General features: G+C 42.7%; 2 protein-coding genes across 3 annotated transcripts in view; one reads left to right on the forward strand and one right to left on the reverse strand.

Moving 5' to 3' along the window:
- The window catches only part of SYCP2L (synaptonemal complex protein 2 like), a 91,899-nt gene extending 75,000 nt beyond the window's left edge, over positions 1 to 16,899 (forward strand). The window contains exons 27-32 of the mRNA XM_067751990.1: positions 678 to 784; positions 1,651 to 1,742; positions 1,949 to 2,048; positions 2,154 to 2,212; positions 10,056 to 12,879; positions 15,315 to 16,899. Of these exons, the coding sequence (XP_067608091.1) occupies positions 678 to 784; positions 1,651 to 1,742; positions 1,949 to 2,048; positions 2,154 to 2,212; positions 10,056 to 10,110 (413 nt within the window). The 3' untranslated portion in view covers positions 10,111 to 12,879; positions 15,315 to 16,899. The remainder of the gene's footprint in view (positions 1 to 677; positions 785 to 1,650; positions 1,743 to 1,948; positions 2,049 to 2,153; positions 2,213 to 10,055; positions 12,880 to 15,314) is intronic.
- Positions 16,370 to 18,740, reverse strand: part of ELOVL2 (ELOVL fatty acid elongase 2) — a 67,975-nt gene continuing 65,604 nt past the window's right edge. Inside the window, exons 8-9 of one of the 2 annotated variants that reach the window (XM_067751985.1) lie at positions 17,501 to 17,633; positions 16,370 to 16,509 (exon numbers count right to left, since the gene is read on the reverse strand). In XM_067751985.1, the coding sequence (XP_067608086.1) occupies positions 17,508 to 17,633 (126 nt within the window). In that variant the 3' untranslated portion in view covers positions 16,370 to 16,509; positions 17,501 to 17,507. Of the gene's footprint in view, positions 16,510 to 16,856; positions 17,634 to 18,740 lie in introns of those variants that run through there. The other variant, XM_067751984.1, reaches the window with a different exon arrangement.

Below are 18,740 nucleotides of genomic sequence, written 5' to 3' on the forward strand. Positions count from 1 at the left end.
AGGATGAGGGACACTATGATACTTTGAAACAAAAGGCTCCGAGAAGGCAGATTTGGAAGCCCTAAGGTACTAGAGGGCTGTGGCTTAGAGCCAGGCAGCCCGGGTTCCAATCCTGGCGCTGTCGGTGTGAGCTTGCACCGGCTACGTGATATCCGTGTTAAAAGTGGGCATTAACAGTGCCTGTCTCACTTGGATTTTGTGAGAATTAAATGAGTTGATACATACAAATCCCTTAGAACAGTGCCAGACCCCTCATGAGCCCTCGTAAAACTCCTTGGCTCCCAGAAGCTGTTATGCCAGCATTGCCCCTAGAAATGCCCTACCCGTCACATCCTCCTAAAATCCTCTTACCACACCTCAGCCTGCTTCTTAGCCGTACTCTCAGTTGCTCTGATTTAAAGTGCTGGGAAAGTTTGGATGAAATGAGCACTTGCCAGAGAGTGAGTTTTCGTGGGAGCAGCAGGAAGCGTCCGCTGAGGACTCTTGCCTCAAGCTGGGCTGGTGGGTCACGGCCAGAGTCAGCCCCGCTGCAGTCACAGCCGGGCAGCCAGTGGGGCGGCTGTGGATCGCATCTGTGCTTCCAGATGACTGTCCACACTCTGGGCAGCGGGGGGACCGAGCACACCTATTGTGAGACCTGTGTTAGTTTTATTTCATGTTCTATTCTTCTTGTTCAGAAGGCATTTCTACCTCATCCTTAAAAGTTATTCCAGAGAACTTGAAAGGTTCTGCAATGATCACCACCTTTGAAAACTTCACTAGAGAACTGAAAAGAAAATACGAGGTAACGGTCCACTAAAAATGAAAAGCTAGCTCGCTATGTGTTTAAAGTAACAGGTTCATATTCATTAATACCATTGTTGTCCTTCCTGTGTGAAGGTGTCCCTGAGTCTCTGGGGAGGTAGGTTTGTCTTAGCTGTGGTCACTGACTTTAGCGCCTTTGTGAATTGTGGAAATAAGACAGCTATTCCATGTCCATTTGCTGCCATGGGAGCAGATGGACCGATATGGAAAGGTTTGGTTTTGTTGATTGCATTCTCAGAAAACTGGACAACCAGGAAGCAGTGATTTGGTCACAGTGATAGATAAGAGGAGGCAAGGCGGGGGGGCCATGTGGATGAGAGAGGTGTCTGGGAGAAAGAAGGAGGTGACCGTGGGCAGGTGGCCAGTTGAGACACCGCACATACAGGCTGTCACAAAACCTTGCCTGCAAGGTGAACTTTGAAACCACTTCCATCCCCTCCATTTTGTCCTACTATTTATAAATCCCTACTGAGTTAGTTATTAGCACATTTGAGAAAAGTATCTTACCCTAACATAGATTCATTGAACTAACTTGGAAGATCTCCAATCTTATTCTCTGCGGTACCAGTGTAAGCTAATTTATCATGGAAATTGGTTCATGATATTCAATATGTGTATCAGTAGCTTGAATATAAATTTTACTATTTTTAGCTTATTGTCCTTTATGGGTATCAAACCTGAGGTAATACACGAAGTGTGTGGCATGGTGTCTTATTACAGTTCTTCAGTGATAATGTTTGCTGTGAATGTTATGTGCAGGCAACATCTTTTTAATACAAAGCCCACACCCAATTTGGGTAGTTATGTTTAAGCCAAACATGCTCATTTTGTTATTGTGTGGTTTAGCTTAGGTACAGAAGGAGCCCACTTTATTCAGAAACTGCAAAGCAAGCACCAGATTGCCTAACAAAACTTTTAAACCAGATACATCTGTGCAGGTAAGTGTTGGGTTCAAAACAAATTTATGGATTTGGGATCCCTCACAAACAATATTTCCAAGGGGAAAGAAGAGAAAGGAGACGTATATTTTTAAGACAAGAACCGTCTAGAGAAAAATATGAAGTTATCTTTGCAATAAGAGTAAAAAGGTCTTGTGTCACATCCAAGTGGTCCCAGTGAAATTCGTTGCTTTTGTTTTTTTCAGACTGAATAAACTAGAACAGTTTCACACTTTAGTTCTTCAAGAGCTGAGCAATCTTGAGAAGGATATTGGGGGTCTGCAACGCCTTGAGGAGGATGTTCTGGTAAATTCTTTTTGTTTGGAACATTCTCTTTGACTTAAGAGGGTCTGTTCCCGGGTAGGGTAACTGTCAACCGCTTCAACCAACCAACCTTTTGTTCAATTTTAGGAATTTTGGGGGAAACAGTCTGATGATCTGAAATCATTCTGTGAACTGCAGCTGCTGAGGTATTTATTTATTTATTTTTTTAACAAGCATTCTTTCTAGAAGTATCTTAGTTGATACTAACCAGCCACTTCCGTGGTTCTCTCTGGGCACAGGGCGTGCCCTGGGATGTCGCTCAGGAAGTATACATTTTGAAAAGCATAAACAGGACCATCCGAATTTCAGTGTTTTTTGATACAAAGTGTTTTCTTTTTAAGCAATATTTTAAAAAATTAAAATAGATTTTAAGAAAAATATAGAGGTTTCTGTGTGAACAGTTGATTTTCATTTAAACTGAATTGTGTTCTTGAAAGAACATATTCTATACACCTTATATGTATGTAAATATTTTAAACATATGTATGTATTTTCAAACAACACATGGGTTTATCTTGCTGCATGTTTTCACTGTGATTAGTCAGTTATAATCTGAGGCTGCTGTTTCTATCCGTTTGGACCACTGTTCCTCTTTCTAGAGTGTAGGGAGTCGGGGAATGGAGAGTGGAGCCCTTCACTCCACTGCCTGTGCCCTGGGAGAAATTCTAGTGTTTTCTTCCTGCTTGAATCAAAAGGGATCCCTATATAAAGTTATAATGGGTAAAGCTTTCTCTACCAGTTGAGCATCCGCTTTTATCACAGAAATGTAAGTCACGTGGTTTTAAAAAGGATATTATTTTTTTCCTTTTAAAATATTTATTTATATTTGATAAATTTATATTTATTTATTTATATTCATATATTTATTATATATGACCAGGGAGCGAACCCTCGCCCTCTGCATTGGAAGCTCAGAGTCTTAATCACTGGTCCGCCAGGGAAGTCCCCAAAAGGGTATAATTCTGATCACATCATGTATTTCAAACCAGAACAACAAAAACTGTCAAAATTTGAGTTATCCATTCTGCTATTTACTCCAGTTAACATAATGAATAATAATGGCAGCATAGTCTATAGATTTTCAAAGTTCTTTCATACACACATCGTCTTCCATGTACCATTATACATGATGAAAGTGGATATCCATTTAAAATCTCTTCACTGAATGCCCTTGGTTGGTTATGAATGGTTCTCAAACTGGTTGGAATAAGATCTCCTAACACTTTTAAAATTTATTGAGGATCCCCAGAGAGCTTTCGCTTTGTGGGTTATATCTGTGAATATTTTCCACATTAAAAATTGAGACTGAGTTTTTTAATGTATTTATTTAAAAATAACAGTAATAAATCATTACATACTGATGTAAATAACAGAGTTTTATGAAAAATAATCAGACTTTTCAAAACAAGAAATTTGAGAAGAGTAGCATTGTTTTATGTTTTTGCAATCTCTTTAATGTCTGGCTTAATAGAAGACTTTATATATGCTCTGGATTCAATCCGTTGTGACACCACACAACACGTGGCCCCTAGAAAACACCACTGAACATTTGTGAGAGGGGAAGAATGAAGAAAGCAAATAATGTCTTAGTACTAGTAACATTATTACCAAAATAGTTTTGACCTCACAGAATCTTTGGAAACATAGTCTCCTTCGGGGTCCCAAAGGTTCACACTAGAACTTTGACATCTTTGAGAAACTGAAAGTTCTTGGATCATAGTAGTATAAGGGGGACAGTTACTTGAAATGAAGCTGGGAGCATGACCGACTCTCTGTGACCATGTTTGTTTGTTTGTTTGTTTGTTTATGGCTGTATTGGGTCTTCGTTGTGGTGCGCAGGCTTCGTATTGTGGTGACTTCTCTTGTTGCAGAGCACGGGCTCTAGGCACATGGGCTCAGCAGTTGTGGCTCACGGGCTCTAGGCATGCAGACTTCAGTAGTTGTGGCTCGTGGGCTCTAGAGCGCAGGCTTGGTAGTTGTGGCACATGGGCTTCGTTGCTCTGCGGCATGTGGGATCTTTCCGGACCAGGGCTCGAACCCGTGTCCCCTGCATTGGCAGGCGGAGTGGAGTCTTAACCACTGGGCCACCAGGGAAGCCCTCTGTGACCATGCTGAGGAGTTTGAACTTTATACTAAGGGTGGAGGAAAATATGGATGGGTTTGAGCAAAGGCATTGGGTGTGATGGTGATATAATCTGATTTATATTTTAAGAAAATCTTTCTAGTTGCTATTGTTGGAAATCGATTGGAAGAGGGAAGAGTAAAGGAGGAAAGCTTGACTGGAGGCCTTTGGAGAGGGTGAGAAATGGAGAGATTCCAGATACGTTTGGGAGCTGGAATTAGTAAATTACTGACAGATGGAAGCAGTAGGTAAAGGAAGGAGAGTTAGGGATATGCCTCCTAGGTTGCTGTCTTCTAGCAACCAGATCGTGCTGCCACTTAGAGAAGGAAGACTGGGGAGGGTTGTGTGGTTGGAGCAGAACCTAGAGTTCATTTGCTAACATTTTAACTTTCAGTTGTCCACACACCTCCAAGTTTTGATGAGAACCTGGAAAAATGGACAGTTTTCCAGAAAAATACAATTTAATAAAACAGACTTCTAAACAGATGTGAAAACATAGGCAAATATTCATAGAAGAAATAAAGTTGTTAAAGAACTTCCCTACAAACATGTATATGGTCCAGATTGCATCACAGAGGAATTCTACTGGCCCTTTAAAGAGGGATCACTTTAGTGCTGCGGAAAGTATTCTAGCACCTAGGAGAATAAAAATTCTCAGTTTTTAAAAAATGAGTCTTGCATTGCAATACCGAAACAAGAAAAATTGCAGAGAGACCCATGGAATAACCTCACTTATGATCACGGGTGGTACCATCAGAAGTCAGTCACATTTTAGTTAAAAGAAGGAGGCAAGGAGATACTTTCTTCCAGGAAGAGGCTGAGGATTTGGGGGAATTTGTTGCCAAGAGATTGAGTTGTAGGGGCTAGAGAGGAAGAGCTCAGGAGGGTGGAGAAGGGTAGATTGGGACAAAGGAGGAGATGTACAACCAGCAGCTGGTGAGAACGGATGACAGTGTGGGTGACAACGGCTGTCTTTTGGCAGTTACGAAGGGAAAGAGGGATTTGAAACCAGACAGGATTGACTCTGAGAGACTTTTAAAGGAGAGAGTTTATAGAATTGCCACTGTGATCCCTAATGCTTCCCAGATTGGCCAGTAGCTCATGGGGCTACCACTCCAAGAGCTTTCTGGCAGTGTTGTCAGGCCCACCGAGTAAATAAATATGGACTGTGTAGAGCAACTGCCACCTCTTCTGTTTTTGGACACAGTCACTTTAAGGACAGCCACCCTCCCACCCAGCTAGATTCTTCGAATACTATCTTGTTCATTCCTACAGCATTTAATAACGGGGCTTGTTGAGCAGATATCAACTTTGAGATTTTCTTCAAGCTAGAGGTTGGAATTAGATTCCCTAAGTGGACCATATCCAAATACATTTTAATAAGAATGCAATTTCATTTATCTTAAAGAATTTAGTATTTCTCTTTTGAAAACGCGTGTTCCGTTTCATTTTATTTGAGAGTAAATGAAGTGGGTGGTTTTCTAAAAACTCCTTCAGTGTCCAAAGTTGTGATTTGAGATTTCTGACACAGCAGTCATTCCACTTCTAGGAAATGACCTTAAAGATGAAATCGGACTGTGCAAAGACATGTAGACCAACATGTATTACAAACTACTCTAATAGGGAGATATTGGAAGGTATCTAGATGCCCAGCTAGTGTTTGGTTAAGTAGATTGATACATTCATGTGATATACCATGTTGCCATCAAAAAGAATGACTTAGATTATATTGACTTGAAAGGTGTTCAACATGAGTAAAAAGTAAAAGCTTGTTGCAAAGCAGCTTCTATAACAAAAGCCCACTTTTTCTTTTAAAGATTGTACCAATTTACACTTTTTAAAAATAAATTTATTTTATTTTTGGCTGCATTGGGTCTTTGTTGCTGCGTGTGGGCTTTCTCTAGTTGTGGTGAGCGGGGGCTACTCATCACTGCGGTGCACGGGCTTCTCATTGTGGTGGCTTTTCTTGTTGTGGACCACAGGCTCTAGGCGTGCAGGCTTCAGTACTTGTGGTGCGTGGGCTCAGTAGTTGTGGCTCACGGGCTCCAGAGAGCAGGCTCAGTAGCTGTGGCGCACAGGCTTAGTTGCTCCACAGCACGTGGGATCTTCCCAGACCAGGGCTCGAACCCATGTCCCTCGCATTGGCGGGCAGATTCTTAACCACTGTGCCACCAGGGAAGCCCCCCATCTGTTTTTAATGTTAGATGGGGGTGCATATGTTCATATGTTCACTCACTCAGTGAACTGTTGAGTCTTTTAGGTACCAGGTACTGTCTTAGATCCTGGGGGTAGAACAGTAGGCAAGAGGTCCTCGACCTCATAGGGAGTACATTCTAGTAGGAAGGTAGATGGTAAACAATTAAACAGATAAGCATTCACGATAGTGGTAAAGCTAAGAAGGAAAAAAGTGTGAGGTGAGAGAATCTGATAGTATGGAAAGAGGAGAGTCAAGTCAAACCTTCCGAAGGAAGTGAAATTTGAGTTCAAACTTGATGGGTGAGATGGTGGGAGAGCGAGGCAAGGGCAATTGGGAGGAAATGGACAGGACGTCTGAGGCCGTAAGCAGCTTCGTATGTTCTAGGAATTCAGTGAGGGCCAAACAAAAGGAGTGAGGGTGTAGCGGTATAAGTTGAGGTCAGAAGGCGGGTGTGTGGTGCTGGTGGTCACCTAGGGCCCTGCAGGCCACCGTAAGGACACCGGATTCGATTCTAATTGCAATGAAAGGGATAAAAGTAAAGGACTGTCTGTTCTCAAGGGCGTGTGTGTGTTGGTGTGGGGAGTCAGATCAAGGTGCCGGGGCACATGGAGCTGGAAGGGTTGCTGGTGGGTTTGATGTGGTGGGTGGGGAAACAGCAGGATTAAGGACAACTTCCAGCTCGGGGCTTGAGCAGCGAGGTGGCAATCGGTGTCGTGTGAGGAAATAGTGAAGACTAGGAAAGGTCTGGTTTTATGGGTAGGGGGAGTAGAATATGGATAGATATTGAAGACTTGATTTGACACATACATCTGATTTGTGACTTCAACGTCTGGATGGAGTTGTTGGGTGGGCAACTGGATGTTCAGGACTGAAACTCACGGCAGAGGGGCTTGAGCACGAGACTGGATGAGTTGACTTAGGGACCAGTGATAGAGAGCAGTTGTTCCAGGACAGAATTCTCGGGCTGCTCCAGTGTGTTGAAGTTTGATAAGGGAGAGGAAGCCAGCAGAAGAGGGCGAGAGGGCTTCCCCAGTGGCACAGTGGTTACGAATCCACCTGTCAGTGCAGGGGACACGGGTTTGAGCCCTGGTCCGGGAAGATCCCATGTGCCGCGGAGCAACGAAGCCCGTGCGCCACAGCTACTGAGCCTGCGGGCCACAACTACTGAGACGGTGTGCCACAACTACTGAGCCTGCCCTCTAGAGCCCATGAGCCACAACTACTGAAGCTCGTGCGCCAAGAGCGTGTGCTCCACAACAAGAGAAGCCACCGCAATGAGAAGCCCACGCACCGCAACTAGAGAAAGCCCGTGTGCAGCAACGAAGACACAACTCAGCCAAAAATAAATAAATAAAATAAATAAATTTATAAAAAGGAAAAAAAAAGAAGAGGGCGAGAAAGAATTTTCCAAGGATGGGGTGGTGTTGCAGAAGATGAGAGCGTGTGAGTACATGCATATGTAATAAGAGGTCTAGATTCTCGAAGATATTCATCAAAATGTCATCTGTGGTTATTTCTGTGTGGTGACATTTTAGGTGACTTTACTTTCTATATAGGCTGTTCTATATTTTTAGAATTTAGTGCAAGATACAAGTTACTTTTGTGTAATAAACTCAAACAGCATAACATTTATAAAGTAAGAGTGAACTTTTTTCCCTCTCCCTAACCCTCCCTCTTCTCTATGATCCAGAGAGAACTATCTCCTTACTGTTTAGTATATGTTCTTCTAGATATTTTCTTTATGTTTATGTAAGTATATATACAAATCTCTTTATAAGTTTAATTATGTATATTTTAAGTGACAAATGATATACTAAATATTATGAGTATTGTTCTTCCTTTGTTCTCTCAGTAACAGAAGTAGGATTCCTTTCCAAGTCAGTAGTAAGGATCTGCTCATTTTTAAAATAACTGTAAAGTATTCTAGCTTATGGGCCTACTATAACTTACACATGTGATTTCCTATCGATGAACATTTAGATTATTTTAAATTATTATTTCAAATAAATCTGTAGTGAATACCCTTGTACCTATATCTTGAATGACTTTCATTATCAGGAAGACATTACTATTTTATTTGGGGGAAACAAAAATAACAAATCTTCAAATCAGAATAGTACTAAAAGAGGATCTGGGTAAAGACTAATCCGGGCTAAGAATGTTAGAATTCCCAGCCCTAGCAGGGAATTGGATCAAATGCGAATTAAATGTACGTGTTACAGTTGGTCATATGTAAGAGAACTCAGACTCCAGCGGCTAAACCAAATGGGGATTTAATTTTAGCCCTGTAAGCAGCAGCCCGGAGGGCTGAAACAGCAGCTCTAAGTGGTCGTTAGGGACCCAGGTTCTTTTAGCTTTCTGCTTTGCCATCCTTCGTGTGGCTTTGGGCTTCTTGGTCACAGGATGGCAGCTCTGCTTCTAAGCATGTCTTCCTATACTCCAGGCAGGGAGAAGGGGATGGCGATGGGTGAAGGATTTGGTAAAAGATGTGTGCCACTAGAATCTATTCTCCCCCCCCCTTTTTTTTTGGCTATGCCACGTGGCACGTGGGATCCTCGTTCCCCAAGAAGGGATCAAAGCCATGCCCCCTGCAGTGGAAGTGTGGAGTCTTAACCACTGGACCGCCAGGGAAGTCCTTCTCCCTTTTTTTTTTTTTTTTTTGCGGTACGCGGGCCTCTCACTGTTGCGGCCTCTCCCGTTGCGGAGCACAGGCTCCGGACGCGCAGGCTCAGTGGCCATGGCTCACGGGCCCAGCCGCTCCGCGGCATGTGGGATCTTCCCGGACCGGGGCACGAACCCGCGTCCCCTGCATCGGCAGGCGGACTCTCAACCACTGCACCACCAGGGAAGCCCTCCCCTTATTTTTAAAATTAGGGAAACAGTTTTCACGGAAGCCAAACCAATAGACTTTTGTCTCCATCTTGTTGAGTCATGTAAACCTCCCTAGTTACAAGGGAATCTGGAGTGGCAAGAATCTAACTGAGCATATTACTGTCCTCCCGCAAAGTGGGGTTCTGTTAATAAGGAAGAAGGGGAGAACAGATGTTGGATAGGGAACCAGTAATGTCAGTCATGCCTAAATTAAATTATATGTGCTGAACACAGTAAACAATGGAGAAATAAATTGCACAGGTGATTCTGTCTGCCATTCTTCTCAACGAGCATGCGCCCTAGTGTTTGCATGAGGATGGGAGACTGTGTTGCCTCAGTTGACATCAGCTCCTACCTACCTCTTGTGTGAGCATCCAGCTGGGCTCAATGACAACCTGGTTATTAACAACATGCATTTTTTTTCATACAAGGTGGCCCCGAAAGCCAGCCCAGTCACTTTATCTGGTCCTTCACCCAAGAAATAGCTGTCTTTTCTCCGACACCAGAGGGAAAAATAACCTAGTGCATTAGACTGTCAGGAGATGGCATGTGTGTCTTGAAAGCAGCACACGTTTAAGAGAATTTTGAGAGCAATTTTGACCGCGGGCAGTTTCCCCCATTGCACTGACTGACCTTAGCTTCCAGTGGCCGTGTAAGATGCAACTTCAGTGAATATCTGAGTTAGGGATGGAGCGGATGAAAAGGAGTGACATTCATTTTGGCGTGCTGAGTTCTAGAGACCAGGAAGGGGCTAGTTCAGGCTCCACTAACTACTGTTCTCCTGTTCCTTTTCCACCAGTCTGAGCCATGGGAAGGAGATAAATCTACCTCAAGCCACAGAAGCGGTGCCTTAATGCTCTGTGCTCATTCACTCCAAACGGAATTCCTGAGACCAGTCAAGTTGGAATAGTCTGTAATATGTTGGTAGTTTGTCCATTTGTTTACAAAGGTTAAGCTTTTGTATTAAAATTTCGTCAGAAAATAGGAAATTCAGGATGTTTAGCAACTTGGAGTGATTTGCTTTTTTTTTTTTTTTTAAATGATTTTTTAAAGGAAAATTGATTTTTGAGAAGTGTCTTCAAGTTATTTGGGGGCAGGGAAACCTCAGCATCTGTATATATACTACTTAGTATATCTCTTTAAGGGAGGGTTTACTTTTATTTTCATAGCTCAGATGAAAATGGTGTTGTATTTTGAAATAGTTACTCTTTCATTTGATCTGCAAATGTTCTAGTTTCTGTAGAACTTTAACAAAACTACCAGCTTTAGAAGAGGAGAAATATTCATCTTTCAGTAATTACTAAATGCTCTAATAAAGTCTGGTGCATGAAGTTGTATATACAGTTGAGTGAATTTATTTTAGGAAAATGAAACCTACATAAGTTCAGGCCATCTGCAAAGTAACTTTGCTCATGATTGGATAAGTACAATTAAAGACTGTAGACTGAAAACCAGCTTATACCTTATATAATTAAGTTACATAATATAGCTTATTTATAGTTTAATCAGCCTAAAGCAATCTTTACAACCCCAATTTGTCATCATCTTTCTTGAAATTTTTTAATGAGCTATGTTATAGTATATTGTTTTAAGCTTTATAGAGTATAAAAGTGTTTAATTAACTTCATTTTTAGATGTGATTAACATTTAACTCAGTGGACTTTGAGTAAAGCAGATTACCCTCCATTAAAGTGGGTGGGCCTCGTTCAATCAGTTGAAGGCCTTAAGAGCAAAGCCTGAGGTTGCTGGAAGAAGCAGTTTCTGTTTCAAGATTGCAGCATAGAAATTCTGCCTGAGTTCCAGCCTATTGGCCAGCCCTGCAGATTTCACACATGCCAACTCCCACAATTTTGGGAGCCAATTGCTGGAAAATATCTCTCCCCCATCTGTAAGTTACTTATACATATATTTTGTAAGTCAGGATATCTACATGTATATCCTATTGGTTCTCTTTCTCTGGAGAATCCTGACTGATACAGGGTGTCTCAAAACCAGTGTAGCTGAGACCTCTCCAAGGAGCCTAAGGAATGAAGTGTGTGTGTGTGTGTGTGTGTGTGTGTGTGTGTGAGCAAGGTGGGCAGGGGTCGGAGTGGTTAGAATATGTGGACAGTGTCAGTTCGGAATCTTGGTGCTAGAAAACTAGTATGTTAAGTAAAGCAATAAAACTCCAACAGGAAAAAAACCCAGCTTTGCCTTTGGTCAAGGAGAGCTGGAAAAACTTGTTGCCACGTGGGTTAGGATCTGTTGAGCGGAGGCCCCGCTGTACCTGGTCAGGTTCTTATGTTTCTGGTCATTTAACCGTTTGATTCTCCCATTTATGATATGGTCATTATTACTGACCTGATAACAGAGAAACAAATGCCATCTGCGTTCCAGAGCACTGGTCACTACTGGCTGAACTCCTCTTACCGGGAATTCAGGTAAGCTAGGTGCTTGCCTTTTCCATTGGGTCACTGGATTTCTTTATGTGGCACAGGCATTTTTAATTGTTTATAACGGGACATGGTGGCTGTGTAATGTGTCGGCTAGGCTGACCTGAATTTCCCAGAATCCCTGCTCTTGTACCTTTCTGGTGAGAGTGGACCACAGAGAGAGTCCAGTGGGAAGCTTGCAGGGCAGAGTAGCAGGTTTGCCATTTTGTGTGCACATGCCCTGTGGCCTGTCTGCTGACTCCCCTCAGTGCCCTGAGGCAGATGCTGGGCCTGCAGCTACTCCGCCTTCCCATGATCCTCTGTCAGCTCCTCCTCTGGGCCAGGTGTGTGCATAGCTCTGTGACACAGGCCCTGGCTTTTGCAGGTCACCCTCATCCCCAAGGTCAGAGGCAGCTGGGCTGGCAGTCTGTCCTCGGGAGCTCCAGCTCTGGGCTTGCTCTCGGGTCTTCCCCACTCCATATCTATCCCCTCTTCCTGTCTGCCGTGTAGACTTCAAGCTCCAACATCAGACCTGACGACAACAGCCTTACAGAGGCTGCTTAATCACTCGCACAGCTGTGTAAAGTCAAGTTCTGTAGGGACATATGTGGGTATCACCTAGTGGTTCTGCTTCTCAGCTTGGACACTAATAAACAGTGCAATCGTTTGTCTTTTTTGGTTATCAAAAGAAGAAACAACTTCAAATAGACTTCAAAAGCGTGATTATTCTCACTCGGTGGTGGTGTCTCAGTTGTCTTGGTCATTTTTCTCGAGCCAGGAGTCGTAGCACGGTGTTGTGAGCTGAATCCGGAATAAACAGTGGCCTCGGCATTCATCTTTGGTTCCCCACGTGAATGAGGGGAGACTGAATCCTGACATGTTTAACAGCATAAACAGCACATTCTTACCATTTTGTGATAAGCCCCGTTTTCCCTCTAGGGGGTGCCCACTGGACGACAGCTCTTTGAGCAGAGACCTTGTCTGATCTCTTCACCATTTTATTCCAAACCCTAGTGCGATGCCTGGCACGTGGGGGGCACTGGAGGAAGTGCCTCAGCATTGCGGAGGGGATCGTGACTCCCATTAGAGTCCTGGGTGTTTAACCTCTGGAGTTTCCTTGGACAAAGTTTCCTCCTTGTCTGTATGGAGAATTCCTCACCCATCAAGACAGCTCAGGCACTGTCTCCTTTGGGAAAGTTTTCGAGGTAAGCTGTTTTCAGTACTTCCGTTATTGTATAATTAAACGTTTCTCCATCTACATTCCCAGACTATGAGCTCTAAGGGCACGTATTTCATCTGGGTCACTTCTGTATCCCGAGTGTAATATACAGCACGGGAAGGTAAGGGTTGATGAGCTTTGCAATTGAACATTACCATTTCTAGTAGAGTCTATCAAAGCCCATAGGATTAAACTAGCCTTAAAAAAAAAAAAAAAAGCCTAGTTCTACATGGACTGTCTTTGGTAGACGGCTTAAATCTTTCAGAGAAATTTGCCACTTGTAATATTTATCATTGGGGTCACAGTCAACAGGAAAGTTCATTTCCCTCGAAGTACATGACATCAGTCCAGGCAAAACTGTGCAGAATTTTTTTTCAGTGCTCAGATCTCACGAATTGAGGTGCCTCCCGGGGTCAGCTAGGTTCACAGGCCAAGTGTAAAAGGCTGCGTGGTGGTAATTGGCAAGCCCAAGAGTACCGCCCCATCTCAAGGGAACAGACTGGTGCACGCAAACGCCATGGTGCGTGCCGGAGCTTGGAGAGCGCCCACGAGGGCTGTGCTGTCTCACCCCAGCTGGGCTGCCACAGGGGATTTGGCCTCAGATGGCGTCATAATGGGCTCCCAGTGGGTTGCCCGTAAGAGCCATACTGACTGCATTTACAGAGCGCTCAATGAGGGTAGGACTTTCAGACTTACGTGTCCTTAGTGTCATCCCAGGGTTCCCTCAACGCAGCTTCTCAAGACAGAAAAATGACCTACAAATCAGTAGCTTTCCCCCCTCCCCCCCATGACTGAAAGTCATGTGTTACTTACTGAAGGTCAAGGGATATTTTAGGTGGAGTGTAGTTTAGGTGTCATGAGAGTGATTATTTCTTTACCTGCCCTGGAGTAGAACTCTTCTTTAATGTGAATGTAATTTGATTTTGAAGAAAACCTAAATAATGAACTTAAGTAGTAATAATAAATTTAATAATAAAAACACACTTAACTTTCCCTTATTCGGAGACACTAAAACTTAGGTGAACCTTTATCATGTATAAGCAGCTGCTAGTTTGCAACGACAGTTACTGTGCTTTAATGAATTGGTTCCACCCGTTGTTTAAAATAATGAAATCCCAGCAGATTAAGGGGAGGCTCTTTAGCCCCATGCAGAGAGGGCTCCACGCCCTTAAGTCTCTGCCAGGCTTCACCAAGGTCAAGCCTCAGCTCACATGCCTCTACTCCTGAGCTGCGGTGGCCTCCCGTCTGCCCGTCTCTGCGACGGGAGAGGCCAGGGCTGCAGAGCATGGTACCATGCTGTTTGTGCCTAATCTTCTCTCTCCAGCCAATCCAGTTTTCCTGCCTGGGTTACCCTGTAAAGCGGTTTTTGTGGTAACCCTTATATCCTCTGCTTAGCTAACTGGTCTTAACTTTTCCTTATGAATGACCATTTTCTGAAACAGTTTAACTTGGTGTATGAATACTATGTAAAGGTAACAATGTTACAATAAAAGCCCACTGCTTACTGAATTCAACATCTAAAATTAACTGCTAAAATGTCACTTTAAAAAATTCCTGAGTAATAGGTCACTTGCAACAGCATGTAGAACACATTTTAAACTTCTGTGAACCAAACAAAAAGAATCAGAACATACTTTAGTGTACAAATCAATTTATTATACAACAATTATACAGAATGCTTTTTATCTACAAAGAAAAATGGCTTCTCTTGCCTCCCCAGCTGCCCCAATCATGATACGTTCTTAACATATAAGTATTTTCAAAGGAAAACCAAAAAAGTGATATCCTTATTTTCCAAATAAGGAAGTCCCCAGAAACATAAAATGATATGGAAATACTAGAAAGAACTAGACTGGTCTCTTACACAAAGAGCTAGTTCTCCATCACAGGAAACAGCATTTTGCCTTAAAAATACTTCTCTAATGGGGAGGACTTCCCCGCTGCACAGTGTGCCTAAATAGTTCAGTATATAATTTCAATGGGTTGAAATTTCTATATTTAACTCCATTAAATAACATTCCATTTTGTTACTTAAAAAAATTGGAATTAGCAACATATATGCTTACAATATTCATTTAAATGTTTTCATACCTATGAGTAAGAGGACATTTGGGGAAAAAACATTTCTTTTTTTAACAAATTATACAGATTTTTTTTTAAAGCTGTGCTTTAGGAAAATCATATTAAAAGTAAACGTTTAAAATTGTAACACTTAGAAACAGGTGAAGACATTTACCTGACTCAATTTTTGTGACTACGACTTTATATAGCTCTGTATTTTTTTTTTTACCAGCCCTTGAATGGTTTAAGGCAATAAGTGTTTCATTAAGCTTCTCTAGAATTAAAGACCAAGTTGGAAATAAGCATCCTGAAACCTCTAGCCAAATTTGAGCTTGAAAGTATAAACCAAGTTTTTTCCTTTGATCAGAGAGGTTTCCTGCGCTTTCTCCTTCGGCTGAAGGATGCTGCCCTCCGTGTTGTGCAGATATGAAGCCCATCAAAGCATCCAGAACTGCAGGCATGAGGCCAAGTGGTGAGCCCAGGGCCTCACTGACGATTAAACATACGCTGGAGCCAGTGACTGACCAGTGATGTCTGTCTTCTGAGTCTCATTTTTACCTGCGGTGAGTGCACTTTGGTAACAGATTTTAGCTCATGTCTGAGACGTAAAACTGAACTAGAGCCCAGCTGCTCCAGGGTGCTTCGTCCTCAGTCTGTCGCGGGTTCTGTCACAGAGGAGTGCTGAGCCATGCTCGAAGCGAGCCCTTGTTTTAAAGGGAGTTTCTGGGAGAGAACGAGACGTATAACCGTGCAGGTATGATGTGATGGAAGCGGAGATTAAGCACCCTAAAGCAAGTCAGTTTTAAAAAGCTATTTCGAAAGATCCAAGAGTAAGGGGGCATCAGACAGAAGATGTCTGTTCGGTAGAAATGGGTCAACTGGCAGAGAAGGGGCTACAGGGCACGACGCCCTCACCGTGAAGACTGGACTAAGGTCAGTCACCTTTCAGTGCAGCAGAATCCCAAGGGGCTTTTACAGGAAACAGAAGAGTTGGTTTCCTCAGTGTGTGTGTCAGTACCGAAGTGTGTTGTTTTGTTTTCCTGTAGTTTAAAAAAATTTTTTTTCCCAAATACTCATAAAAAAAAAGAAATGCCCCCAAAAGGACAAAGGACAAAGTCGTTCCCAAACAGACTGTAATGTGTTGGGGCAATGGTGAAAATGCCTTTCTGGCACTTAAGCCTCTGATATCCACGTTATGACCTAAAAACTTCTTAAAATAAGGTAGGAAAGAAGATAAAGTGTCAAAGTTGGCAAATCTTGTTTTATAGGGTATAAAAATGTTACAGTATATCAATCTTCATCAGATCTTCCGAAAACATCCTCAGTTTCCATTCTTGGGACAATTTAATAGTAAGTAATAGCCCCACCGCTGGGAGAAGGGAGAGGGTCCTGCTGACCTTCCTCTGCTCCCGTGCTTCCCAGTGGAGCTCGTGTTACTTGGAGCAGGGAAAGGAAGCGCCGAGCTTGCCAAACTGGTGCTTTCCGTTGTGGCTCGTTCCCAGCCCGTGGCTCGGTGCCAGAACCTTCCCATAGCCCTCTTTTCCTATTTTCAATAACGTAACCTGCAAAGAGTGACAGCAAAGTATTTGGGGATAATACTCACAAGGAGGCGCATAAGAAATCATCGGCAAGTTCAATGTCTATTTTGCCCCCAATGCTCATTAATTCTGACTTGTTGATAGTCCAGTGACATATTCTAAGAAAAAGGGCCCACTGGACTCGAGTCCTTGTCAGAAAGGAAATGGGCAAGTCAGTTCCTGCTTTTAAAACTGAGTATTGCATCTGTATCCTAACCTGGGGCACCTTAACATCGGAGGTAGATGTGAATATATGAATAATTAAGGAAACCCAATTAAAACTGAGGAACTACTCCTACCCAAGCCCCTGAGCTGTGAAGGTTTGGTAGAAGATTTTTCTTCAAAGTAAAAAAAAAAAAAAAAAAAAAATACAAACTTTATTACCATGTCACTAAGTTGAGAATTAGGAGTAGTTGTGGGAATTTGACACTCCAGAGACCGACGAGAGAGAAAAGTTTTGCTGGGTTTTCCATTTATGTGACCATTTGAGTATTTTCTGGGGTTGATTCGTAAAGGAACAAATGGACCTGATTACTTTATGTACTGAGAGTTATTGCTGAAGATATATTAGAGCATACCCTGTATTTAGAAGACAATTAACATTTTGTTTTAAACATTTTAAATCTGAACAAAACTCTAACTTCTTATTTGCAGACTTGCTGTGAGAAACAGTGCTCCCTGGGTCCTGGCTTTGTAGGTGCAGAAGGCTTTATCAAGACAGTGTCTGGTGAGGGGTTAGGTCAGTGCGGGAAGGAGAGAAGTCGCACCAGTTCTGAGGTCTGCAGAGTTGTCACCTCACTGCTGATGGAAGCATTTCAACAGATTAACCTATTAGCAATATATTAATACATTCCCGGTACAAATGATTTATAAACTCAAAAGAAATTAGTTTATGCTAAAACATATATAACTTTCAATTCAGTCTCTGCTTTAAAACAAGCGAATCTGTTAGGCTATTATATATGCTTTGTCTTACTCAGCATTTATTGTGCTTTCTTGTTTGTTATTCCATTTGTCGCAGTGAAGTAGGCTTTGGAAAAGCCATTCTTAACTTCTTGCCCTGCATGTGGGTCTTCCCCATCTTTCTTCATTGGCTTTTTCCGGTATGTCTGTTGGTTGTGTCCATGGTGAAGAGAGAAAGAGAAAAGGATCTTTTAATAAGACCTTGTCTATAATGTGACATATGGTCTAAAACAGTGCATGATCTTCACTGGGTACTGAACTTTCTAGTAAGAATTCTTGTTTGTAACATGACATTTTTTAAGCTTTGGGTTAAAAATAATAGGGTAAAAAACAAGAGGGATGCATGAATTCCAACAATGAAAAGTTGTTTCTTTCGCCTTATCCACATCAGGTTAGTATTTATGTATTAAGTTTTATGGGATTAGCATTCAAATTATTCTGCATTAGTTGCTTACTTGGAAAGAATATGATTTTCTTGAACTTTTTAAAAAATCAAGGTACAGGTGACATACAACATTGTTAGTTCAGGTGTACAACATGATTTGATTTGTATATGTTGTGAAATGATCACAAAGTCTAGTTTACCATCACCACATATAGGTACAGAACTTTTGTTTGAGATGAGAACTTTCAACATCTAATCTCTTAGCAACTTTCAAGTATGAACTACAGTATTATTAACCAAAGTCACCATGCTGTACGTTACATCCCCATGACTTATTTAAGGATGTAATTTAAAAAAAATACAATTCAAAGGAAAAAGTGCTGTTACTTTAAAAGTACTAGATGGGGACTTCCGGGAAGATGGTGGAAGAGTAAGACTCGGAGATCACCTTCCTCCCCACAGATACACGAGAAATACATCTACACGTGGAACAACTCCTACAGAACACCTACTGAATGCTGGCAGAAGACCTCAGACCTCCCAAAAGGCAAGGAACCCCCCACGTACCTGGGTAGGGCAAAAGAAAAAAATAAACAGAGACAAAAGGATAGGGACAGGTCCTGCACCAGCGGGAGGGAGCTGTGAAGGAGGAAAAGTGTCCACACACTAGGAAGCCCCTTCGCGGGCGGAGACGGCGGGTGGCGAAGTGGGGGAGCTTCAGAGCTGCAGAGGAGAGCACAGCCACAGGGGTGCGGAGGGCAAAGCGGAGAGATTCCAGCACAGAGGATCAGGGCCGACCGGCACTCACCAGCCGAGAGGCTTGTCTGCTCGCCCGACGGGGCGGCCGGGGCTGGGAGCTGAGGCTCGG

Source organism: Pseudorca crassidens, chromosome 10 (assembly GCF_039906515.1).
Source record: "Pseudorca crassidens isolate mPseCra1 chromosome 10, mPseCra1.hap1, whole genome shotgun sequence".
NCBI classification, from domain to species: domain Eukaryota; kingdom Metazoa; phylum Chordata; class Mammalia; order Artiodactyla; family Delphinidae; genus Pseudorca; species Pseudorca crassidens.